Source organism: Notamacropus eugenii, chromosome 4 (assembly GCF_028372415.1).
Source record: "Notamacropus eugenii isolate mMacEug1 chromosome 4, mMacEug1.pri_v2, whole genome shotgun sequence".
NCBI classification, from domain to species: domain Eukaryota; kingdom Metazoa; phylum Chordata; class Mammalia; order Diprotodontia; family Macropodidae; genus Notamacropus; species Notamacropus eugenii.
Window position 1 is genome coordinate 344,281,904 of NC_092875.1, and position 26,815 is coordinate 344,308,718.

The 26,815-nt window shown below is 38.0% G+C and overlaps 2 protein-coding genes across 17 annotated transcripts in view; one reads left to right on the plus strand and one right to left on the minus strand.

Annotated features, from left to right (window-relative positions):
• The window catches only part of BRD9 (bromodomain containing 9), a 50,114-nt gene extending 49,077 nt beyond the window's left edge, over positions 1 to 1,037 (minus strand). For all 16 annotated transcript variants that reach the window (XR_011966230.1, XM_072605341.1, XM_072605336.1 and 13 more), the window contains exon 1: positions 761 to 1,037. Coding sequence is in view for 15 of the 16 variants with exons in the window: in XM_072605341.1 (XP_072461442.1) it covers positions 761 to 812 (52 nt within the window). In the remaining variant the exon portion in view is untranslated. The remainder of the gene's footprint in view (positions 1 to 760) is intronic.
• Positions 1,038 to 1,121: 84 nt separating this feature from the next.
• The window catches only part of TRIP13 (thyroid hormone receptor interactor 13), a 33,069-nt gene continuing 7,375 nt past the window's right edge, over positions 1,122 to 26,815 (plus strand). The window contains exons 1-12 of the mRNA XM_072605346.1: positions 1,122 to 1,170; positions 1,322 to 1,421; positions 7,326 to 7,491; positions 8,154 to 8,283; positions 10,885 to 10,940; positions 11,701 to 11,791; positions 13,951 to 14,023; positions 16,598 to 16,661; positions 17,676 to 17,762; positions 17,958 to 18,064; positions 22,792 to 22,945; positions 25,420 to 25,532. Of these exons, the coding sequence (XP_072461447.1) occupies positions 1,330 to 1,421; positions 7,326 to 7,491; positions 8,154 to 8,283; positions 10,885 to 10,940; positions 11,701 to 11,791; positions 13,951 to 14,023; positions 16,598 to 16,661; positions 17,676 to 17,762; positions 17,958 to 18,064; positions 22,792 to 22,945; positions 25,420 to 25,532 (1,133 nt within the window). The 5' untranslated portion in view covers positions 1,122 to 1,170; positions 1,322 to 1,329. The remainder of the gene's footprint in view (positions 1,171 to 1,321; positions 1,422 to 7,325; positions 7,492 to 8,153; positions 8,284 to 10,884; positions 10,941 to 11,700; positions 11,792 to 13,950; positions 14,024 to 16,597; positions 16,662 to 17,675; positions 17,763 to 17,957; positions 18,065 to 22,791; positions 22,946 to 25,419; positions 25,533 to 26,815) is intronic.

Sequence of the window (26,815 nt, forward strand, 5' to 3'; positions counted from 1 at the left end):
CGGAGCAGGGGTGATGCCAACCTAGCAGAGTACAGGCAACGCCCCCAATAGTTTTCTTGCCACAGACACCCTATTTTAAGAAGACAAGGATGCTTAGGGGACACTACAACCACTGGCACAATGTACTAGAATTCAGTTTACTTCAATAAATATTTATTAAATGTCTACTTCGTGCCAGACAGCAAAAACGAAAAAAAGGTTCCTTCCTTCAAGGACCTTACAGTCTAACCCATCAATCAATCAATAACCAATAACCACTGATTAAGCGCTCAGAGAACCAGAGTGACCTTGGACAAGTCACTTGCCCCTCTCTGGGCCTCAGCTTCAGCATCTGGACAGTGAGGGGGCAGACTCGGACAGAGGCTAAAGGTACATTCCGGCTGTCGGTAGGCACGACCCCCAAGACCCCCTGGAGGCCTTGCTGGGGCTCACCCGCTCCCCTCCCCTCAGGGGGCCGCCCCAGAGACCAGCCCCGAGACGAGAACCTCCTCCAAACAAGGTCACGTGCCCGGGGAGGGCGGGGGAGCCCCCCCAGGGAGGCGCGCGACCAGGGGAAAGCCGGGGGGAGCTCGCCGGGCTCGGGGCCGCCCCTCCCCCGGGGGTTCTGGAATCCCGGGCCCCTGTGTCGTCACAAAGCCGGCATTGTGGCGAGCGCGCCGAAAGAACGCCGGCCGCCCCATCCCGAGACGACCCCCCCCTCCGGGTCCATCTCTCCCCCACTCTCCGGCCCCTCCCGCACCGCGGCCCCGGCCGCTCTCACCGTTGTACGACGATCGCCACTCGGCCTTGTGCTTCTTGTGCTTCTTCCCCATGGCGGGGAGGCCGCCGCGGGCGGGGGGCTCAGGCGCCCCCCGCGGCCCCCCGCAGCACCCGGGAGAGGCAAGGAAAAGGTGGCGGCGCCGATTCCCCCCCCAAGAAGGCCTTCCTCCCCGCCCGCCTGCCCCCCACCTCCTCCTCGGGCTCTTGGGCTCTTTTCTCCGCCCCTCGGGCTCCTTCCGCGCCGCGGGGATTGGGAGAGAGGCAGGGAGGGGGAAAGCCCAAGCTCCGCCGGGCGAGGACCGGAAGTGACCCCTCCTACCGCGGGGTTGGGAGGCGGGCGCGACCCTAGTAGTTCCGGGTCACGGGGTCAAGCTGCGCTGGCGGCAGATTCGAGTCGCTCACTGGCCGACGGTGAGAGTGGGCTCGCTTCGCTCTCGGGGCTCGGGGCTCGGGACTGGGTGAGCGGCGCGAGGCGGGGCCGGGCCGGCCGGGCGGGGCTGCCTTGCGCCGGGGTCCTGACTAGAGCCCACCGGCTCCTCTCTCTCCGGTTCCTTCCTCGAAGGTGGCGGCATGGACGAGGCCGTCGGGGATCTGAAGCAGGCGCTTCCTTGCGTGTCCGACTCCCCCGTGATCAACGTGGAGGTGCATCTGCGCTGCAGCAGGTCAGCCGGCTCCTCCCTGCGCTGGCCAGCCCGGCGTCGGGCCGCGTAGACTTTCCAGTAGCCCTCTCCCTCTCTCCGTCACCCTTGCTTCCTAGCATTTCCGTATTAATTAGTAGCGTTTTCCGCCGGGAACCCGTGCCGTCCACTTTCTAGAGCAGCTTTACCTTCTTTATCCTTCTCTTCAGAGAGCGTCGGTACGTCAGCTGACAGCTTTTCTGCCCGCGTCAGCTTTGTTCCCTAACGTGCCGTTAGCGCTAATCAACCCTGCGTTTTCCCGGTATATGTTTTCAGAACACAGTAATACATCAGCTAAAGCCCTTCCCTGCGACGTCGACGTGACTTCCCAGCGTAAGCGTTTTCTGCAGAGAAGCGTAACCCCTCAGCTGAAATCTTTCCTGTGAATTGTAATACCGTCCCCGTATATTCTCTGCAGAGCGCAGAAGCGCAGCGCCCAATCGTGTGTTCCTCCTCAGCTTTATTTGCTGAAGTACCCTCTTTCTGCGGAGAGCGGTAGCGCATCCGTAGGGTCTGACGGTGTGGGCGGCGCGGGGAGGAGGCTGCGTTCTCCTGTCTTCAGGTTCCGTGGTTGGTCCTCGTGTGGGCGCTCCGTATTTATGCAGTGTTCAGTCTCACTTCGTTAGGCGGTAACCTCCTGCAGGACAGGCTGGTCTTTTGCCTCGTTCTGCCTTAACCCGGCGCTTGCTCCTCGTGTGTGCTTAATGAATGTGTATTGGTGGGTTGTGAATGTGATTGTTATTGACGCTGCAGTAATTGTGGCGGGAGGCAGTAGTGCAAAGAGCGCTGACCTTGGAATCAGAGAACTTCTGTCCAGATGCCATCTCTGACAGGGCATTTTGGCCTTGGGTAAACCACTCGATCTTCCTGTGCCGCAGTTCCTTTCTATGTAAAGAGAGGGTTTTGAATTCGATCCTCTCTGAGATCCCCTCTACCTCCAGATCCATCATCTTTTGTGGAATGTTTTCTTGATTCTGCTTGCTTCTCTTTGCATGTCGTCCCATGCTTCCCTAGTTCTTATGGGGGCAGCAATATGCCATCATATTCTTTTAGCCATTCCCCAATTAATGAACACCAACTAGGTCTTCACTCCTCTAAAAAGTGCTGCTATAGGTAGTTCTGGTGTAAATGATACCTTTCTTTCTATCTTTGACCATCTTGGAGTACATGCCTAGCAGTAGCATCTCTACATTTTAATCACTTTGCAAATAGGGTACACTGTAACTCTTTTTTCCTTAGGCTTTTCTCTCCTTTGTAAAGTAATGCCCTGGAGGAAAGCTTCTCCAAATCATATTTTTCACCTTTAATGTAAAGCAAAGGATAGGAGGTAGATGACTGGTCTTAGAGTAAGAAGAGCTGCCATTTTGCCTTCTGCCTCAGCTGCTCTTTTACTCCATTTTCCACTTCTTACTATAGGCATAGTATTCAGATGAAAGTACCATTACTTTTAGAGAGGGTTGTCATTTGATTACTGACAACTCTTTAGATTTCCCAGATGAAAACTCCTTTCTCTAGCCACCATTCTCCTGCATGCCCTGTCTTCCCTGGTTAGATTTTGGTGGGGGAGCATGGTGGGTATGGGGGAAGAGATGGGGAAAAGGTACTGTGCTAAGCACTTTTTGTAAATGTTATCTCATTTGAAATAATAGGGCAGGGACACCCTTCATTTAGAGTTCTGCATAGTATGAGTACTTTCACAGTAAACACTTAGCAAATGCTTTTTCCTTCCTTTCAGATGGAGAGATATGGATTAAATGGCAATAAAATTTTGAGCTGGTTAATGGCCAGACTCACAGAGGTCAGTCAGTAATGCTTTTTTGTCATCTCACCCATGAGGTCTCTGTTGGAGTACCCTAGGGATCTGGCCTCAGATTTATCAGTGACTTGGATAAAAGCATAGAGAGCATGCATCTCAGATTTTCAGATAACTCAAAGCTAGGAGGGATAGCTAGCTGAAGGCAGTCATGACTAAAAAGAGTTCTTGATAAGCTAGAGTATAGGGCTTAATCTAGTAAAATGAAATTCAGTAGGAATAAATGTGAAGGCTGACACTTGAGCTCAAGAGATCAACTTCCTAAGTATAAGATCAAGGAATGCTTAGAACAGTTAGCCTGAAAATCATCTGGAGGTTTTAATGAATTTCAAGCTCCATGTTAGTTAACAGTGTGATGGGGTAGCCAAAAAGCCAATGCTACACTGGGCTGCGTTAAAAGGAAGATACCTTCTAAGAATAAATAGGTGCAAGTCCCTGTTTGCCCTGCTTAAACAATATGTGGATTATTATGTTCATTCTGATCACCCCACTTTAATATATAATAGGTGGAACACTTCCAAAGGATGACAGCCAGGATGGTGAAAGGCCTTAGGTACATGTCATGAGGATAAGTTGAAGGAACTGGGAATATTCAGCCTGGACAAGAGAAGACTTTAAAAGGGTTATCATGTAGAAAAGGGATTAGGCTTGTTCCATTTGACCCCAGAAGGCAGAAACAGAGGGACTAATTCATAAAAGCTACAGGGATAAATTTAGGTTTGATGTTAGGAAAAACTTTACAACTACTTCTGTTGGAGGATGAGATTGGGAGGATTGGACTTGAATAGTATGAAGAATTCAGTCAGTTCAACCAGCAGCTAAGTAACGCAAAGTATATACACAAAACAAATTCTTTGTTTGTTTAGTCATATTTCAGTCGTGTCCAACTCTTTCTTGGCAAAGATACTGGAGTAGTTTGCCATTTCCTTCTCCAGCTTATTTTACAGATGAGGAGCTGAGGCAAACAAGGTTAAGTGACTTACAAAATGAATAGTTGGGGAAGTATTTCAGTAGTCATCCTATAGGTTTCCAAGCCCAACAGTGATATTTAAAATAGTGAGGGAGTCAATATTAAACAGATGAAACTATTAATTGACAAAAGTAACAGCTCTTTTGAGGTGAGAGAGTTAGAAGTTAGATCATTTTTTGTTATCAAGGTGTTTACCATTTGACTTTTTCTCCATCTATGCTTTGTGGCCTAAGATACGGGCTGAGCATTGGCACTGCAGGTACTGCATCAAGTCAAGGATTCCTGGAAACATAGTACAGTGGTAATGAGTCCAGCATTGAGCTACTACCCATGTGAGCATCCATTAGACTTTAATCTATTCTCACCCTCAACTCTGACCTGAATCAGAGCTCAGTAAATACTGCAGAATAATAGAATTTTGAAACTCAGTGAGACCTTAGAGATATCTACTCTGACTTCTACATTTTAGTGGTGATGATGCTAAAGTGAAGTGACTGAAGTCCATGACTAGTTAGTGGTAGGATCAGGATTAGAAGCCGTGCCTTCTGGCTTGCAGTTCAGTGCTCTTTCTTCTGTGTTACACTCCTTTATTTATGGAATGTTAAACTAAGCACCCTAGATTTTAGTACTAGTTTATACTCTTGAATTTCTTGCCCCTTTTGCATCATGGTTCCTCATACCTTAACAAATCACAACCCTGAGTTACTCTTCCCACCCTGCTTCTGAACTTCTACTCACTCTTGCTAAAGAAGGTGGCAAAGTGAGGGTGCCACACATTTGTTAACTTATTTTGACACTGAGGAGTAGTGAATAAAGAGTTGGTTTTGAAGTCAGGAATACCTGGCTTCATGTCCTACCTTCAGCACACATTGGCTGTGTGACTCTGGCCAAGTCTCTTAAACTCTTATATTTTAGGCAGCTTTCTAAGACTTTAAGTGGAAGAGAAGATGAAGGCCTGCATTGGGAGAGAGAATGTCCTCAACTGAGAGTTTCCTGTACCAATGAAATCACAGGCCCAATCCTTGTCCCTCTCCTAATCTTAACTCTCTACTATATTATGAACCTTTTATTCTTTTGTGACCATATTTCCCATAGCCCATGGGGCAAAACTTTTTTTTCTCCTCCGATTTCCATACCACTCTGTCCCTACTCCTTCCCACAAAGGGTCTTGGCTTTGACCTTGTGCTGTGAGCTCCTTTGTCTTTGTTTCATAATTCAGATCAACTACATCATCTCCCATTTTCTTTTTCTTCCAATAGCCAGTCCCTTTTTTGCATCCTTGATCCCATTCCCTCCTTTCTATTCTAGGAGCATGCTCCTCTTGATCATGTTCTCTTTCCCTCCTGTCTCTATCCACTCGATCTTTCTCAGATGCACATGAACATATTCAGGTCTCCTTCATCCTTTAAAAACCTTCACTTGGCGTGCATTCCCTCATGCTAGTATTCTATCTGTCACCTTCCTTATACTTATCTCCATTTCTTCATCTCACTTCAGAGCTCTTGCTGTATATCTTCCAAACCCTTTACTCAACTGGAAATGCTCTCTCAGAGGTTACCAGTATCCTTTTCTCTGTCATCATTTTGATTTCTCTAGTTTTAACACTGTTGACCACACCTTCCTCCTGGATATTCTTACCTTCTTGGCCTCTGTGACAATATTCTCTTTGCCTCTCCTTGTTTCAGCATTCATTCTCAGCCCTTTTTACTGGTCTGTCATTCTTCTCTTGCATACTAAGGATGAATGTCCCTCAGCCTCTGTCCTTGACCTTGTTTTCTCTCAACTTTTTTTTATTGTGCTCTTCTAAGTATTGATGGGTTCTATAACCATCTCTCTGTCTTTTGACTCCCACATCTACATATCCAGCCAGAACTTCATCCTATATTACCAGATGTCTGTTGGATGGAATGCACTTTCTTCAAGGTTTAGCTCAGGTGCTGTTTCCTGCAAGAAGCCTTTCCTAATTCCTTCGGATTATTAGTCTCCTTCCTAAAATGATCTTGTATTTACTTATCTATATGTATTGTACCCCATGGTAAAATTTAAGTTCTTTAAGGGCAAAAGAAGGTTTGTTTTTTGTTTGTGTATCCTGGGCATTTAACATAGTGCCTTTTGCAGAGTAGGGACTTCATCATCATATTTGTGAAGTGAATTTCTCAAGTAGGCCAAATAGGATGGTGAAAGGTAGGCCCTAAATTTGTGATATATGAGAAGTGGTTGAAGGAACCTGAGATGCTTAGCCAAGGGAAGAGAAAATGGGTGGAGAGGGACAGGAGGGAGAGGAGACCAAGATATCTGTCTTTGAGTAGTTGAAGGGATGTAGTTAATAAGAAAGTTTTGACTTCTGTTCTTTGGCTCCAAAGGACAAAACTAGAAGCAAAAGGTGGCAGTTGAAGAGACATGTTTGAGCTTTGTGTCAGGAAAAATTTGCTCACCCTGTAGACTCCTCCAAATTGGAACTGCTTTCCTCAGTAGAGAGTGACTTCTCTCTCATTGTCGGTCTTAAAACAAAAATTAGATGACCATTTATTGGGTAGGTTATAGGGGAAACTCTTTTTTAGATATGTATTAGACTAAATAACTTCTGAGGTTCTTTCCATCTCTGACATTCTATGAATTATGTCTCCTTTCTGTGTTTCAGGTAAGCTATTCTCAGAACAAAACGGAGACATTATTAACTGAAGTGTTCACAAGTCTTGATTGAGAATAAATAATATTACGTTCCTTATTCAGGATGACAGAATTCTATGGCTGACTTTGAAAATAGGAAGAATATTGTTCATTGCCATTAATGGATATTTATTGATCATTCATTCATACCATGTCAAGTACTTGTAAAACTTGCTGAAGGTGATTCTTGACCCCTCGGAATGTAAAGCAATTAATTCTTCTAAGAATACATTCTATGAATCAGTTTATTTTATTTCATTTAATCTTATGGAAAGTTAGTTAACCATAAACTTTATTTCCTTAGTGACTTGTTATTTCAGCAAGATGTAGCACTCAGAATGTCAGCATTACATTTTAATGGGTAGATTCTTAACCATTTGCTAGTAGAAAATTATAAATTTGAACTCAACAGCATTTTTGTTTTTGTGTTTAATAGCACTGCAAAAAAAGAAGAAATAAAGCTGAGTGTCGTAAAACTACTGAATAGACATAACATCGTGTTTGGAGATTACACATGGACTGAATTTGATGATGCTTTTCTGTCCAGAAATGTGCAGTCTGTGTCTATTGTTGATACTGAGTTAAAAGTGAAAGAACGACAGGTACCTAAATAATTTATGATATTTAACCCTTTGCACACTTAAGCTATTAGAATAAATCCTAATTCTTATGTATGAGATGATTTTGATTTTGTCTTGTTTGGGACTGGTTCAGTCAGTTGATTAGCATTATACAGTGTTCTACTGAGGCCTGTGCCATGAGCTTGATATGAGGACATTTGCTGGTTAATTTCTCTCTGTCTCATACATAGATTACACTGCTGTTGCTGGCCATCTTGTGAATGGTTACAAGCAGCAGCAATGAGGGTGGTTATTGGATCCTACCATTCAGTAGATGAGAGGGTTGTTGTAGCAACATAAATCCATTACCACTCTTAGAAGAAAGGAATTGAACCACATACTTTAGAATTTCATTAGTATTTTAATATATAAAATACATCACACATTGTATGAATGTTAAAAAGAATTAATTTTGATTGTTTTTGGATCATAAAACTTGGCATGGTATTGAAGTCCACTTCCCTTTTAGCATATTGCAGCATTAATGTTTTATGGTGTTGCCTAGAATGCAGCCCACTTTGAGCTTTAATCATATTTTATCCTTTATATTTCCATTTTTACTTCGTATTTTGGTACAGTAATGTCATTGAAATATCTGAATATTTGTAGACTTAGTTTTAGTATCGTTTTCTTTTTCTTCATAGCCAATTGACTTGAGCAAATGTACTCTTGCCCTTCATGTGTTCCAACTGAATGAAGAAGGACCCAGCAGTGAAAATTTGGAAGAAGAGTCAGAAAATATAATTGCAGCAAATCATTGGGTGCTGCCTGCAGGTATCATGTGTTATATAGCTAGCTGAAGTAGACTTTGATGAAGTGAGGTCAAAGTGGCAGAAATTAATTGTCTTAATTGAGGTAAATATACTGTGGAGAAGCACTTCTCCCTCTCCCCTCCACCTGCTTCATGTCACAGGGATTATGCTCCTCCCTCTCCCAGGGATAAATGCATGATTATGGGAATGATTACCAGGTTCCTGTCTTTTTCTTAAAGCTCATGATGGTTGTCATATACCTGACTTATGCAAATTTCTCTGAATACCTTTCTGGAGTATTGTTGAAATTTTGGAGGGGGAACCACCATCATGTCATTTAATTCATCTAGCTAACATTTATTGATTCCACCTACCCTTCTAGCATGGACTCCTCTGATGTTCCCTAGCTATCCTAATCATTTGAAGTATGATTTGACTTAAAGAAAATTTACTGCATGCATAGTTTTCATGAGCACCTACATGAAATGAGATATACGTGTACCTAAAAATAAGAAGTAATTTATATTTTAGAAGTATTGTATTAAATTTCTAATTGTAATTGTTGATGTTACTCCTAACAAAAGTTGAACATTTTTGGACAAAGATGTATATTTTAAAATATAGTTGTCCTGTACAAATTGAGAAGAGAAAAATTATAAATCAAGGAATCTTAGACTTGTATAGGATCCCAAAGATTATCTAGGAGATAATACCCACGTGGGGGCGCAGTGGGAATGGGGATGGTGAATTTGGACTTAGGAAACCTGAGTTAGAATCCTTTCTTCAGCACACTGTTAGTTTGGGCACATCTCCTGACCCCTCTGAGATAACATGTGATATATGTTTGGTTTTTATCTCTATCTTGAAGAGTAAACTGAAATTTAAGACTTATGGAAGTGATTGTTGAAAACTGAAAAAGAAGATCAAAAAAATAAAGCGTAAACAGGTTGTGACTTGTTTAAAGTCACATAGCTATTAATTGGAAAAACAGGAATTTGAATCCAGTAATAAAACTAGGAACCCAAAGTATGTGTAAAAAGCAAAGTAAACTGGAGAAGCTAACAAAAGAAGGAAATCGTTGCCATATAGGTATCATTGTGACTTGATAGAATAAGACCCATGATTGGTTCTGGCATTTCATACCTTTCTCAGAAGAAATAAATAGGTAAAAGTCTGGGGTGGGGGTAGGTTAGCATTATGTATCAGGGAAATATGAGGAGATCCAAGAACCAAGGGAAACTAAGCTTGATAGAAAGCATCTGGGTGATAATGAATTGGGGCAGAAAAAGAAGCCATAATATTATTGGTGTGTGGACAGGTGGACAAATTACCTGGGCAGCAAGGAAATAGATGTGGTATTTGGAAAATAGCTCACAGACCTGGCACTGGGGCATGATGTAGAAGTGATAGGAGATTTTGTTATTTCTCCATTCATCAAAGCCCTCTTTCTTTGCCAAAAGCAGAGTGGCTGATAATTTTGTGACTTGTTTAATGAGAATTTCTTCCTTCAAAAGATAAAGGTTCTAATCTGATTCTTGTTATCAGAGAGGAAATGTTTACTAGGGTAGGAATGATTGGAACATTATGGGGAAGTGACGGTTCCATCTTGTAGGTTATGATACCAGAGAGGAAGATTGAACAAAGTGTGGCATGCATCCCAGATTTTGAAAGAGCAGATTTCAGACACTTCAGAGGAAAGATAGGAAGGATTTCAATGACCTAATATTTGACAGAAGAAGTCAATCCACAAGGTATAGGAAACTAAAGAATGAGTTTCTGAAGACACAAAGAGAAGCCATTCTGATAAAGAAAAGGTGAAGCTGTCCAAACATACTAAGGTAGATGCATGGGGAAGATGCACAAGAAACTAGCTAGATGACTTAATTTTTAAAAAGATAACTGCAGGTGTTTTAGGTAAGGTAGGTAATGTAGAATGAATACAGCATCATGACGTGGGCCTGCATGGATTTTACCAAGAGTGCTGAAAATCAAAATGGCATGGGACTGGTGAAGAAAGCTAAGGTTCACAAAGTTTGAAAAAAAAAAAATTAAAGCTATTTTGGAAAAAGGGGAGGATCACAGAAGTGATAGGATCATGCAGGATCAGGTCAGTGGGATCAGGCTTGTTCTTAGATCCAGAGAACAGAACTAGGAGCAGTGAGTAGAAAGAGCAAACAGACTTGATGTTTAAAAAATTAATAAAATTTCCCAATAATTAGAGCCATCCAAAAGTGGAATAGGTTGCCTTGGGACTTGATGTGTTTTCCTTCTCTTGAGGTTTTCAAACAAAGGCTGAATGAATCCATATCAGGAATGGGTTGGACTGAGTGTTCTCTGAGGTCCTTTCCAACTCTTAAGATATTTAATTCTTCGATCTTTTGATTTCATCATGGTTCTCTTTCTAATAGTGAGCCAAGTGTTTTGACCTAGTTTTGAGTATAAGCTCTGCCATTACTAGCTATACAACCTTGGCAACTCAGTGTATCTATGCCTTAGTTTTCTTAACAGTAAAATTGTATGGTCAGACTATATGATGTTTGAAGTTCCTTCCAGCTTTAAAATCCTATGAATCTAGATATAAATTATCTTTCTAGAATTTCATATCAAAATTGTTATCTTCCAGTTGAATTTCATGGTCTTTGGGAGAGCCTTGTGTATGATGTTGAAGTTAAGTCACACGTAAGTGAAAAATGCTTTTTTATATGAAAGTGTCATTTATTTTTTAATCATCCTTTGGGTCCCAGACCTAGTAGGTGCCACTTCAGGCTGTTTTATGGAACTTGGAGCTACTCTATCTTTGACATGCATTTCCAGGATTGACTCCTAAGGTTGGCCTCCAAAGGTTGCAAGAGGGCAGAAGTGAGGATAGGATGTGAAGCCAACTACTATTCATATATATTCTCACTGTCATTCAATATTGGTAATGTTGGTGGGTATGCCAAAGTAAACCAATAGGGAGCAAACTAGTAGGGTTTGTGTCTTCCCTTAACACTTCTGAGTTAGAAAATCCATGCTTAGAGTTAAGTTAGTAAGATTTGTTGAGTTAAGCATAGCATATATTTACTGCATCTCACAATTTGATTGCACAATTTGATAAATAGCTTGGTAAAGTAGTTTTTCTAGTATGCTGTTATTTTTTATAAAAGTTATTATTTTTTACTTTTAAAAATAGTAAGATTTTGTTTTCTTACATTTAAAGTTAGATTTTGTAAATAAAATGTCATGAGTGTAGTCTTGTGGAAAGAGATGCATTTCAGTGCGTAAGGACAGTGTCTAACGTATTTAGCAAACATTTGTTAGAAGACAATGATTTTAGAGGCCTCATTTGGTCCTATTTGATTCTAATATTTTTCATTTTCATTTGGAAGGTAATAGTTACGCTAAATTCTTACCAGTAACTCTTATGTTTATATGTGCCTTTTTTTTCTCCTTGAACCAGTTGCTTGACTATGTGACAACAACCTTATTGTTTTCCGACAAGAATGTTGATAGCAACCTAATAGCCTGGAACAGAGTTGTTTTGCTGCATGGTAAAGAGTGTTTTATTTTATATTTCATGAAAAGTAAAATAAGTTAGGTCATTGTTTATGCCATTGTACTTATGTGAGAGATTTTAATTTTTTTTTAATTACAGAAAGAGACAAAGTTATGATATATACCTCCATTCACTTTACCTTTCCACAATCACACTTCTCTTTACTATCCCCATGAAGATGTCTTGTGGGGAGGGTTAGGAATCCAGAGATTCCTATCAGGGCATTGGAAATGTGGGACTAAAGTTCAAAAGAACAGTCAGGGTTTGGGGTAAAGATTTGAGAGTCATCACCATAGAGTTGGTTGAGGTTAAAGAGACATCTGAGCAAGAAGAGTCAGGAAGGAAAGAGTCAAGGACTATGCCTATATTTAGGACAGAAGTAGGAAGAAGAGATAGATGTGAAGCTGTCAGAGAAATCAGGATTATGCTGTGCCATAGACAGTCACAGAGAGATTCTAAGAGAATGGTAGTCAGTAGATATAGATTCATTGTGCTCAATGAAGATGAGGATTGAGATAAGGACAGTGAGGAAGTCATTGACTTTCAGAATGCTTCAGGGTTTACGAAGCATTTTATATGCTTATCTCAGTATTGTATGATACTCATACAAATCCCGTGAAGTAAGTATTATCCCCATTTTAGAGAAGAAGAAACTGAGGCTTAGGGAGGTCATAATTTACCTACCCCCATTTAACTGTACATCTAAAACCTTCCAGAACACTGTACTCCTATCAATAATGTTTATTGGTGGGAGCCTAATGACAAGGGATTAAAGAATGAGTACTTGTGAGAAAGTGAATACAATCTGAGTAAACTACTCTTTTCTGAGGTGAAAAGGAGAAGGGTTGGTAGTTCTAGGAGTGAAATGGTCACCATAAGAACTTTTAAAAATAAATTATAACTCGTTTTTGCCACTTTCAATTTACAGTATTGTCTATATATGCTTGCTTAAGTGTGTACCCATGCATGTACTGGTGCATACACACACACACACACACACACACACACACACACACACACACTTTTTAGCAAATAACAGGTATAAATGAAACATCTTGCATGGCAATTACATATAACAATGTATGCAGCATTACACACTGGTAGTCCATGTTGTTTCAGAGAAGAAGAAAGTATGTTTCATCATTAGTTCTCTGGGACTATAATTGATCACTACATTCAATCTGAATTTTTATGTGTTTTATTGTTAGCATATAATATTGAGGGTTTTTGTATTCTTTTGGTTCTACTTCACTTTATACAGATCTTCCCATGTTTTTTCAATTTCCTCGTACTCATCATTTCTAATAGCACAGTGGTAGTCTATTATATTTATATATACATCACAGTTTGTTCTCCCATTCCCTAGATAGTGGGAACCTCCATTCTTTCTAGTTTTGTTTTTTATTTTTGCTACCACAAAATGTACAGCTATGAAAATTGAGGTAAATATGTGACCTATTTTTGACCTATACAGAATGTGTGTGTGTGTGTGTGTGTGTGTGTGCGCGTGCGCATACATACCTAGTGATGTAATTGCTGTGACAGAGGGCATTAACACTGAGTTACTTACCTTGCACAATTCCAGACTCTTCCAGAACAACTGGATCAATTCACTGCTCCACCATGATGTATTAATGTGCCTGATTTCCCATGATCCCACTAAGATTTATTTAAAATAAGGGAAGTTTAAATTAAATTCTGATGCTGTTTGTATCAGAGTTGACTCTCGCTAAGTTCTTGAAGGGATTATGGCCAGTGAAGGACAAACTTTTCTAGGTCCCAGCAAGATGGAAGGGCTTCCTATATGGGATAGACATGCAGTGTGTCTGTCTTATAGACCAACCTGGCTAAGTTTGGCAAGGTTAATCACTACAAGGCAGGCCAGTAAGTGTTACATTTTTATGCCCATACTAACTCATGGAACCATCAACCAAGGAATGAAAGGGTTGCAAACTGCCCTAGTGGAATTACACCTACACTGTTGAAATCAGATGAATGCCTTCTCTGAGGCTTGAGCTCTGAGACTTCAGGTTGTGAACGTTAAACACTATCAACTGCTTTAATACAATTCTGAAAAGTTGCCTTTGCATTTAGTTTTTTACACCATTGTTGGACTTAATATCAAACTTACTTTGATTAATATGTTTTTTACAGGTCCTCCAGGAACTGGAAAAACATCTTTATGTAAAGCATTGGCACAGAAATTGACGATTAGACTTTCATGCAGGTAAATTTTGGGCAGAAGAAGAGAGTAATGTGATTATTTGGCTTATATAATTGTTTCCATTTTTAAGATTGTAATTTAATGTTTTATATGATTCAGCTAATCCCTTTATTAGCTATAACTTGACCTGGATTAATAAAATTTAGTTTTGTAATGATATTTAAAATGCTTTCAATTAAGTTAAAAAATTGCTTTGTTTAATCATGTTTATGGATTCCAAATATTGGAGTGGAAAATGATCTTAGAAATTATCTATTTCAACTCTCTCATTTAACAGGTGAGAAAACTGAGATCCGACAAGATTACATGACTTGCCCAGGGTCATGTAGCAAGTCAGAGCGGAGGGAGAACTCTGAATCTTACAGTCCTTGCCCTGGTGCCACACTACGTTAGTTATTGGGAACTTGGAATGAGTCATTCTATAGGAAGGATAAGCATATGCCATTAAGCTTTACCATAACTGTGAAGGAGGAAATTGAACTTGATAATCTTTAAGGTCCTTTCCATCTTTAAAATATGATGCTATAATTTTCTGTGGATACAAAAAAAAAGCCCTCATACTTCACATAGCATAATATTTTTGTTTTGTTTACCCTTGTATTTAATTTGAAAAGATTGTAGTTTTTTCAGAGAAGAGCATTACAAGTAAATTGTACTATTAGCCTTCATATTGATGTTGTGATCTTGCATCATTAGGCAAATGCCTAATTGTTCTTTCCTTGTGCTTAAAAGTATTTTTGGAAAGGGATGAGTAGTGGGTGTGTTTACCTGTCCCAGGGGACCTTTGACACGAATGAAATTCTACCAACAGGCTTATAGGCAAGCTTTATTGTCTCACCTTGCCTTAATCTAATTTCATAGAATGCTTTTTAGCAGTTGATTGCATTAAAAGGGGGTGAATTGAATAAATACTCACTCCATGTTTATAACTATGCATAACAGTGCAGTAAATTTTTCAGAAGGTATTTCTAGAAAGATATTTGTTTTTGTTTGTTTTTCAGTTTGGTCCCAGTGGCATTACAAATACCAAATATACATGAAATATACACCAAACATCTCTATATCTATACACATATACGTATATATGTGTATACACACACACACATATACGTATATATGTGTATACACACATGTGTGTATATACACACATATACATACACATATATGTGTATGTATGTATAATTACATATGTATGTATAAAAATACATTCACAGAAAGAATAAATGGGTCTAATATTACCATATTCTGATTCTTACACATAGTATTTTGGCATTTTATCAGAGATAACATTTTAGCTGTTTTTTTAAAAGCTCAGGTGAGACGATGTAATTTGCAAGTTAGTATAACTGAACATAATTCAAAACCAAGAAGCATTTATTCATTACCTGCTGTGTGCTAGCATTAGAGCAGGGCTTGGCAAACTGTGATCTGCACCTGTTTTTGTATAGCAAAGCTAAAGATAGCTTTTACATTTTTAAAAATAATTTTATTTTATTTAAAAATAAAAAAAACATTCTGAACTTGTGAGACAGTACAAGAACAGGCTATCTGCCCACCCCAGCACCAAAAACATAAGGAAAGAAATGAAAGAGTGCCCACCCTCAAGAGCTTACATTCTGGTAGATATACTCAGAGAAATAAATACAAAATTTAAAAAAAAAAAAAGTAATCACAGGTACCAGAGTGCTAAAGAGGCACTTTGATTCAAGGTCTTCCTGATTCTGTCCACTGCCCCTTACTTTCTCAATTCAGGACTTAATTCAACATTAACGATGCCATATTAGACAGAAGTTTTATAAATACAGTGAATAGAGAAGGCTTTTCTCAATATGTGAACTCTTAGGAATATAATAACTTATTTTCCTTTTAAAAATCCATTGAAATTAAAGTTACATGTCATTAGACAACAGCTTTGGATACTGAGGTGGATAAAATTGACTGAGCAGCCAGCCCTAGGAGGTCTCCTGAGGTGGGCAGAGCTATGGGGCCATTGTGAGGTAGGGCTTCAATACTCACACCTTTAGGAATGAGTTCAGTCATTTAGGGAAGCAAGCGCCTGCTTCCTCTTGCTGCTTTGTTTGCTCAGTTTTAAAAATAAAGGCATTTCACATATATGCATATACATGTATATATAATAGAACATACATATGTATGTATATGCATGTGTGTGTTTACATTTTTTGTAACTTAAAGAACACAAAGGTTTAGGGTTATTTCATGTTTTGTTTTTACATTTAGACAGTACCCAATGAAACAAATGGTATGTTGTAAAGAACCCTTGACTGAGTGTCAAGATGTAGTTTGTCACTGACCTTGAGTCTGCTGCTTAGATGCTGTGTGGTCTTAGGTAATTTACTTAATTTTTCTGAGCTTCAGTTTCCTTGTCTGCAAAATTAGAGTTTTACAACTTGACCTTCTAAGACTCTTACAGCTCTAAAATTCCTTCATCATTTGCCATTAAGTTTATATGATATTTGGGAAATTGAAAGTCTTTTTAAAAGTTGACCACCATTAAAGAAGTACTTTAGGACTGATAACATTATAAGCTAATTTGATTGATTCTTTTTCTAATTCTAGGTATCAATATGGCCAATTAATTGAGATAAATAGTCATAGTCTTTTCTCTAAATGGTTTTCAGAGGTAAGCATTAAATACTACGCTTGATTCTCTAATTTGGAAGGAAGATACTTGTGTGTACGTACACATTAAGTTCATTTTTTAGAAAACCTGGGACAGTGACTTGGAAGAATTAATTGCTTTTTTATAATTGTCTTTTGGATAAGTGGATTAATTACAGGGATTGAATTTTTTCACACTTGAAATATGAATCCTTGTGCAATTTCTCCAAATTTATTTTAACAGTTAAATTGTTAACTTGGACATGCTATACATAGCAGAAGTTCAAATAAGACTCGGGAATAAATATAGAACAGTTATTAGATAACTTTACAGACTTATCTGAATTTATGCAACAATTATAGTGTCACTCAGCTTTTTTCCTTCAAATATAGATAGCATGATACAGTGGAATAAGCTCTGAACTGAGAGTTGGGAAACCAGAGCAGTAGATCCAGCTCTAACAGTTTTTAGGGTATGCAACTTTGGACAAATCACTTAACCTTTCTTAGTTTCCGCACGTGAAAAATGAAAGTATCTGACTCACTTGATTTATCCTGCTTCTTCTAGCTAAGAGTTTGTGAGTGTAGGAGGTCATGAGCTGGATACTTAAAGTTCCAATTTAAGTAGAAGAAGAACAAGCCTGAGAGATAGTAAACCAGAAAAAGAGGAACAGGTGTGGTATTGAAAGGTGTGTGAATTTACAGTTAGAAGCCCTGAATTTAAGTTCTGGCATCCATTAGTTCTGTGACTTCAGACTTTTTGAGAATCAATTACCTCATCTGTAAAATGAAGAAATTATATATAAGCCACTGGTGAACCTTTGAGATGGAGAATGTTGAGGAAAGACTGAATTATAATTACAAAGTGCTAAGCATACTACTCAGCTGGAATTTGACCCCTAGGGTATAATAGGAAAGAAAGCACTAGTTTAGTAACCATAGAAATTTAGACAAATGTGTATTATTCCAATACTTTTAAAATTTTGTAAGATGCTAAAAGCCAGCATTTAAATAACATCACGTGTTTTGGTTCTAGAGTGGTAAACTAGTAACAAAGATGTTCCAGAAGATTCAAGAGTTAATTGATGATAAAGAAGCCCTGGTGTTTGTGCTGATTGATGAGGTATGGGTTTAGCTATTGAGTCATTATGAAAGGGGGAATTCTAATTCTAATTCTAATTCTTCATCTTACTGGCATCAAGAATAGATTGTTGTAAGCACTGATGATGCCTTTTGGGATTAAGTTAATTACAGGAACCCATTGAAAAGTTATGAAATAATAACCTGACCATAATGACATTTCTTCTTCTGCCCATAGGTGGAAAGTCTCACAGCAGCCCGTAATGCCTGTAGGGCAGGCACTGAACCATCTGATGCAATCCGGGTTGTCAATGCTGTGTTGACACAAATTGATCAGATTAAAAGGTAACATGGGCATGTAGAATGTCAGAGCTGAAAAGTTCATCTTATCCAACAACTTCACTTTACAGATAGGGAAATTGAGGCCTGGAAAGGAGAAAACTTGGTGAAAGTCACATAGCAAGTTAGTGGTGAAGGCAGGACAAAATTTTAGGAGTTAATTACAGAAGGGACTTCAAAGATCCTATAGTCCAACTCCTTTACAGATGAGGAAATCAAGGGCCAGGGAAGCTAAGTGAAATGAAATAAATAAATATTTTTTCCAGAAGAATTCCTTACACACGCATAAATTGGACTCTAAATCTTGCTTTTGAGATATTCTAACTAAAAATGAAGTTAAATGTTTGGCACTGAATGTTCACTATGTTTTTGTAGCAGTGCAATAAAAACTGAAAGAAAACTTTTCAGGAACTTTCTGACAAATTTTCTGAAGAATTTATTTTCCTGCAATATAGCAACCTTTTATTTATTCTTCATGGTTCTGTAGCATGGTCCCCAGTTCTAAAAATCATTATAATGTGTAAAATGTCAAATACTGCTCTCAGAGTTTGGGAAAACTTTTGAAACACTAAGGTCAGAGGACAGAAATAATCTTTATCTTTATTGTAGTTTGACTGTAGGTTAGATCTGAAAGTGTAATGTAGTAGAAAGAGCATTGACCTTGAAGTCAGAAAATCATGGGCCCCCTAGATTTTGGGAAAGCAGTTTTGAAAAGATTCTTTGGAAACATGGGAAGCAACCTATGAACTAAAATACTTCAGGGGAAGTCCGTTCCAGAAGGATGGGAGATGCTTCATGAATGATTCTAAAACTATCAAAGGAAATAATGTCAGTAAGGAACAAAAATAGAATTTGCCTCAAGACAGATACACACACCTACCAGCTTAGATTTTTAAAAAGAAACATAGAGAAGAATTCCAAGTAACAAGTTTAAGTAAAAGAGTATGGCACTGTTTTCTTCATTTTCCAAATGGAAGAAAATAATCTTGTAGTAAACTATAAGCCAGTGAGCCTGCCTTAATTCTTCGGAAGTTTCCGGAACTGATCATTAAAGAGATGATTGACAAACATCTAGAAAGGGGAAACAGTTATTACAAAGACCCAGCATGGCTTTGTACAGAGGTAGGCTATACCTGACTTACCTTGTTGCCTCTTGATAGGATTGCAGTGTTAGTAGATGAGAAGAATGTTAGGATATCATTTACTTAGATTTTATCTAGATACATGCATACATATATACATACATACATAACATACATACATATTAGCTCATCAGAGAAGGCTAGTTCATGACTGCCATCTTCATGTTTGTGAAGGGCTGTCATGTGGAGGTAGAATTAGCCTTCTCTATTTGGTCCCAGAAGGCAGAACCAGAGGCAAGGAGTAGAAGTTGAAAGAAAGAAAAAAAAGCAAATTTAGGTTTGATTTTAGGAAAACCTACCAAACATTTAGAGCTGCCTAGAGAAGAATGGGCTGCTTAGAGAGATGGCAGGATCCTTTTCATTGATGGTCTTCTAGCTGAGACTGGAGAGCCACTTGTCAGGACTGTTACAGTGTAGATTCCTTTCGTGTGTGAGTTGAACTAGATGACTTCTGTGGTCCCTTTTCCCTCTTAAATTCCATGATTCTGGGAATTGGGTCTCAAATACTTCCTAGCAAAGTGATTATCATCAAGTCTCTTAACCTCTAAGCACATTAGTTCACTCATCTGTAAATTAGGACAGTACTACTTGGACTATCTATCTCAGAAGGTTGCTGTTGTTAGGAAAATGTTTTATAAACGTTTCTTCATGTGCTTATAAAGTGAATTATACTGCAATAATTAATTTTTTAGAGTTTTTTTAAAAAAATTAAATCTATATTTTTTGCTCCAGCTTACCCCTCCCCTAGTGAAAAAAAAAAAAAACAATTTCCTTATAACAAATGTGCATAGTTAAGGAAAATAAATGCTCTCATTGGCTTTATAAAAAATACTTATGTCTCATTTCTGCACCCTAAATCTATCACTTCTGTCATGGATAGCATGTTTCGTCATCAAATCATCAACGGTTATTGTATTAATCATCGTTCTTACAGCTTTCAAAGTTATTTGTTTTTGCTGCACTGTTATAGTATAGATTGTTCCCTTGTTCCTGTTCATTTCATTCTTCATCAGTTTATAAAATTTTTCAAAATTGTTCATTTTTATAATGTTGATGTTTAGTAGGAATTGTTCCAGTGGTTCTATTTATTCTTCATCAGTTCATATGTCTGTCTCTTTGAAATTATCTGTTTCCTTATTTCTTATAGAACAATAGCATTTCATCAGATTCAGATTATTTAGTTCAACCTCCTAATTTTACCGATGAGGAAACTAAAATTAAGTGACTTCACTTAACCAAGGTTACGCAACTATTATATAACAAAATTGGGATTCAAGCCCCAGTGTTGTTAAGCTTAATCCAGTGCCCTTTCCATTCAACATGAAAACCTTGTTTTAGGAAATATAATTTGACCCAAGCAAGGAGAAAAAAAGTCATAGTAAAAAAAAGTCATGGTTTTATTATGTGTAATATACAAATAAAGTGATGTGATGGACATCCAAGTGTTTTTTTCTCTTGGGGTCTATTGTAGATGTTCCGTAAGACTGCCTTGTGATACAGACTGCTAACAGAAATATCTTATTGTACTTACAATTTAATTTTATGCTTATAAATCTTCTGAATTGACAGCTTTGGGAGCAGAATTGAGGTCATAAGATCAAAAATCTGATCTTGAAGGGACCTCAGATTTATTGCCTTATTTTTATAGATCAGGAAACTGAGGCACATGGAAGTTAGCTGACTTTTTCTAAACCGCATAGCTAGAGGGCATAAGAACTAAGATTTGAATTCAGGTCTTCTGACTTCAAAGCCAGTGTTGCTTATCATTCTTGTGCCTCTACAAGCACAACTTATAGTAGAGTTGTTTAGAGTGTCTTAAGAGTAGTATCATACAAGGCTTCCAATTTCATGCTCATGTAGGTCATTTCAATTTATATAGAAAAATTTGTTCCATGGCTACAAATTCTATGCCTAATCCTACTTTGTCATCTTACATATATGCTCATGTTGTTTGTGATTGGAAACGTGTAGGTGAATGTGGGTGATTCAAAAGAAACATCTGCCTAGTACTAGAGATACAACAAACAAGTTACCCCATACCAAGTGGACTGTCATGACCATTTGGGGACGGAAGCTTCTTTATTTTCTCTCTCTCTCTTTCTCTCTCTCTCTCTCTCTCTCTCTCTTTCTCTCTTTCTCTCTCTCTCTCTCTCCCTCCTTCTCTCTCTCTCTCTCTTTCTCTCTCTCTCTCTCTCTCTCTCTCTCTCTCTCTCTCCTCCCTCCCTATGTAAACACACACACATTTATATACATATATATGTATATATAAGGTCCCATATTCTTAAGGTACTAAATTCTAGCACTACCATGCCCTGTGAATCTCTGTAGTTTAACTAATGTCAGAAAGCAAAGCTCCTGTTTTATAACTATTGTGGGGACTTCCTTTTTGTCATTGTTATTGGTAATTTAGTCCATGGAAACGTCTGTTAACAAAGATGATAGTTTCATTTATTTATCCTGTGTTGCTACAAACATTTAAAAACAAATATTAAACACTCAATGACAAATAACCAACTTCTTCATTTTGTGGTTAGAATATTTGCAAAGCAAGGTTTAGAGTTCAGTTTTTGTATTATTCTGGGTATAACTAATAGAGGAGACAGGGAAGTGGTCCAGGAGGTTAGATAAAAGAAATTCTTCTACAAAAATATAATTGAATATTAATTAATGTCATATTTTCCAGGAAACCTAAAATGTGTAGGAACCTAGAGACATAAGGAGAGCAGAATGAGTTAAGGAGAGGACAAAGGGGACCCAAGTACAGAGAGAGGAGTCTGCTGGACCTATGAAATTAGCCTTGAACAGCTATATTTGGCCTCCCTAGGAAAACTGGGGTACTTTTGGCAAGGACTGATAATAGATTTTCTCTTCTGAACCCACTTGGACTCTAAAACAATTAAATCAGCTTTACTTTCAGGGCTTGTCTTTGAGTAATATGAATAATTTCATGGGCCAATTTATAATACTCCTCCCTTCCCCTCAAATCCTCCCCTCTTCAAGTGCTTCTCCATTTGCCAGTGCTTCAGATTCTTTTGATGGGGGGCTGAATCTTCATAATTAGAGATAAAAGCATTAAAGTTGGCTAAGATGAAGTTCTACTTCTTGTGATATGTAAAGTTGTTGTTGATTTGTTTTATTGTTAAAATGTTAACTATTTCTATATGAAGGAATGTCCTCCCTAGCACTTCCTAGTTCCTAGCAGTTTCCTAGTGAAATATCACTGTATTTTGATAATGGCAGCAAAGGACCTCTAAATTTGACTGTGGGAGATGACATGAGGTTGTATTGTTGGGGACACCTGGCAACACTAGATTGCTCTCAGCCTAAAAGATCTAGTACCTTTTGGGCACTAGAACTTGTAGTAGTTAGTTACAACTACATTGACATGGATAATACTCTCACCCTGCCTTTGTGTTTTCTAATTATTAAAATTAGGTTATTTGAATTAAACACTAAATTATCCCATGGTGAGATATCCATAATATCTGTTTTTTTAAAGAATGCTAAATTCTCTGAAAACGTGAAATGTTAAGCAAATAGTGTTGCCATGTTAGAATGGGTATGACATCAGATGTTTCTTTGTCTTAACAGGCATTCAAATGTTGTTATATTAACAACTTCAAATATTACTGAGAAAATTGACATGGCCTTTGTAGACAGAGCTGACATAAAACAATACATAGGGCCTCCATCTACTGCAGCTATTTTCAAAATTTATCTTTCTTGTTTAGAGGAACTAATGAAGGTAAGCTTTTATTTGTTTATTTATTTTGGGGAAATGCCTTGTTTGAATTGGTTTAAAAACAATCTGTTCCTGTAAGACAGATAAACACAGCACCCAGGAGGACTCCTAGAACAGGTTCACTCTTGATCAGGTCAGATAGGAAAGATGCTAAGAAGGGGTTAATAATATTACTTTATTCTAGTCTAGTCTTCTCAAAGAGGTTGCTGATAATGAGAGCACAAACTCCTACAGCATTTCCTAATCACCCTTCTTGCAGGAGCCAGCGATGGGGGTGGGGGTCTTGTTGGGGTCAATCAAGACAGGCACAGCTTGTGCTTCCCCATTGAGAATGCACAAATGCTATGTATGCCTTTCAGCCTTTAAGGTTCCCAGCCCCTTGACCACCACCCACCTGTTTTATAGGGCAACAGACAAAGAAGGTATATTGCTAGCAATAACCTCACAAGTTTATATCACATCTATCTCACTGTGCAGTCACAGTGGATCTTTATAATTTAAGCACACATGCAGTATATTATTTATCATTACATAATACTGCATAAATGTGGTAGAGACGTTTTGAACCATAATCATGTGAACTCACATCTAATACCTGGGAACAGGAGATTGTTATTATGGCTGTGGATCCTGGAAAACTGAACTCTAAGAAATAATAACAAAAATCCACTTCATACACACTGAAATCCACCTCACTTATAGTTCCCATACAGTTTTTTAGTAGTAGAATTAGTAATTCCCTATTCCTCTAGGATAGGAACTGCAATCTTAATGTTTCTTGCAGTTTGATCTAGTAGTCAAAATTATATTTTTAACTTGATTTTGATCTTCTGGGAACCATATTAAATGAATATATTTCAGTACTTGTCACTTGAGTTTCTGCTTTTTCCATCTTCCTTTCTCATTCAACTTGTTTTTATGAACCTGTCTGTCTTCCGAATTGAAGTTTGTGCCATTTGGTCGTTGAAACATTTGAGTAACTGAAGATACAAACAGATTACTCCTTTTTTTGTTTATTTTTGTGCCTTGAAGGCAACACTTGCCTTCTTAGCTTATACTCACTTGATTTCACTTCCTAGTGTAGCCTGAGTATAAGCTTCTTAGCTTATACTCACTTGATTTCACTTCCTAGTGTAGCCTGAGTGTCCATTCTAACCTAAACCGTTCTTTTCCTATTTATTCCCTTATTGCTGAGGTACTTCCAATATTTGTAGAATGTCAAAGTGACCACTTAGTCATCTTTTTAGTTGGACTGTTTGTCTGGTTTTTTAATACTTTTTTACCACTTTCTCCAAGCTCTAAATAGCTGCCACTTAGTAAATTGATATGGTATCTAGGTTCAAAAATCTTATTCATTACCCAAAATTTAGAATCACTAACAAAGGAAAATATAATTAAGACTGAGATAAGGGCAAAAGCAATGGTTAGGCAGTTTTTAATATAGAACGTTATATTAAGTACATTAAAGGAATAGATAATCCCTTCTTTAAATACTTATTATAAAGATGCACAAAAAAACCCCGCAAATACATGGAAAGGACATAAACATGTTTGCAAAGAAATAGCCTGTTGTCAATTAATTATTATAGGCTACTTGTGTAAGTGTTAAGAGAATGTGAAGTCTCTGGAGCACTTGCAGCTGAGCTGGATTGAATTAATTAATGAAGCCTCCATGGGGTAAAGGAAGAGAAAAGTAGACTGTAGGGAATAGTTGGCAGAGGAAAACTGCAAGATATGGAATTTTGAGTGATGCAGGGAATGGTAGATCACCATTTTTATTTTTCAGAATAAACTATTGTTGATTTTTGAATTTTGTTGAGTTTTGAATTTAGGAAAGTAACTACCCTCTATTTTTTAACATTAAATCATTATGCCTCCTACCACTTTTATATAAAGGTAAATCCTAATTCACTTCTTTAGCTTTAATAATTTGTATACAGCTCAAAAGAATGATGGTAACCTAGTAAGGGACATGGGTTTGAAGCTTTGGCTTGCACATCTTAGTATTTTTCTATCCATTTAGCAAATTAATTTCCCCAGTCATCCCCATACTTACAGATACGCAACTAGCACAAAAAAATCTATCCAGTGAAAGAAATCACTCTTGCCCCATCCATTTCATTCCCAGGGCCTGAAACAAAAACATAAACTTTAACACTGTTTGTGCCATAGAATTATAGATCTAGAGTTTGAAGGTACTTTAGTTCAGCCAGGTTATAGGTTAAATAGTGAGATGATTTAGTTGCCTAGCTACCATTTCCAACATTGTTTATGTGAGAATATATTTTCATTCCACATGACCACCTTACACAGGAGTTTGGAGAACAGGACTCAGTTACAAGTTGGGGGAATTAACATGCTTTTTATTAAAAATAGCATATTTTAAGAATAATTGTTACTCATACTTTCTGTAGGTCTCACATGATTAATGTTTGGAATTTTTTGATAATGCTAATTTACTATTTCCTTTTCCTTAGTGTCAAATAATATACCCACGGCAACAACTATTGACTCTTCGAGAACTAGAAATGATTGGTTATGTTGAAAATAATGTATCAAAGCTGAGTCTACTATTAAGTGAAATTTCAAGGTGAGACTCTTCTTTATTTTGAAACAAAAAATTCTAGTCTAGATAAACATAAAATTTAGGTGTTCTCAAAAATATTTTTTAAAAGTATTCATTATAAAGTTTTCATATGACCAAATAGAAGCTAAGACAAAATAAAAATTATTGCCTCTGTTATTATCACTTATTCTTTTCAAGGTAGTGGGTGAAATTCTGGTGGAATAGAGGAAAATATAGAGACATAACCCCATCCCTCAAGAAATTTAATGTAATTGGGAAAATGAAATCATATTCTCCTCCCCAAATACTTCTGCCTTCCTCTGCAAAAAAATTAATTTGTATTTAGATATGTATGTGTATGTATGCACATATATGTATGTAAGAAAAATATGTATACATATACATGCATATTATATTAATTATAATTTATATTTGTGCATTATATAAATAATGATAGTGTAGCACCTTTGTTATACGACTGACATTAATGGTTTGTAATAATTTATATAAACATATATGTGTGGATGTATATCTTGTAGTTATGTTCATATGTATGTGTGCATACATGTATGTATGTGTACATATACATAACATATATACATAGAGAGTGAGTGAGCACTTTCCTGGTAAATAGTAAGCTTCTTGAGTCAAGGGACTTCCATTTTTATCTTAGGTTCTCTATCACTAACACCTAGTACAGTGCCAGGCATATAGTGGCGCTAAGTAAATGCTTGTTGATTGAAATTAAAAAGAATATGCTGCTGGATAATAAGCAATAAATGCCGAATTAGTAATAGAAAAAATAAATCTCTTGAGATTTGAAATGGACCTTGAACAATGGAGAGGTTTAGCCAAATAGCAAAGGCACTGGATAATGCAGGCAACGACATGAAAGGTGTACTTGGAAGCCCTTGAATATAGCACTTTGGTTGTGGCAGATAATCTGAATATGAAAGTAATGGTGGATAAGATTCTTGAATGTTAGGCTATGGTGTTTAGAATGTTCTCTAGGTAATAGGGAACTATTGAAGATCTGAGGCAGAGTAGTCATAAGGAAAGCAACATAACTAGTCCACAGGTGAGCAAATGAGGGCTTAAACTTGGGTTAGTTATACTGGCCACTAGGTGGCGCCATAGTGCACAGAGCTCTGGGCCTGGTGTCAGGAAGACTCCCCTTCAAATTTGGCCACAGACATTTACTAAACTGTGTAACCATGGGCAAGTCACTTAACTCTGTTTACTTTGGTTTCCTTATCTGTAAAATGAGCTGGAGAAGCAAATGGCAAACCACTTCTGTATTTTTGCCA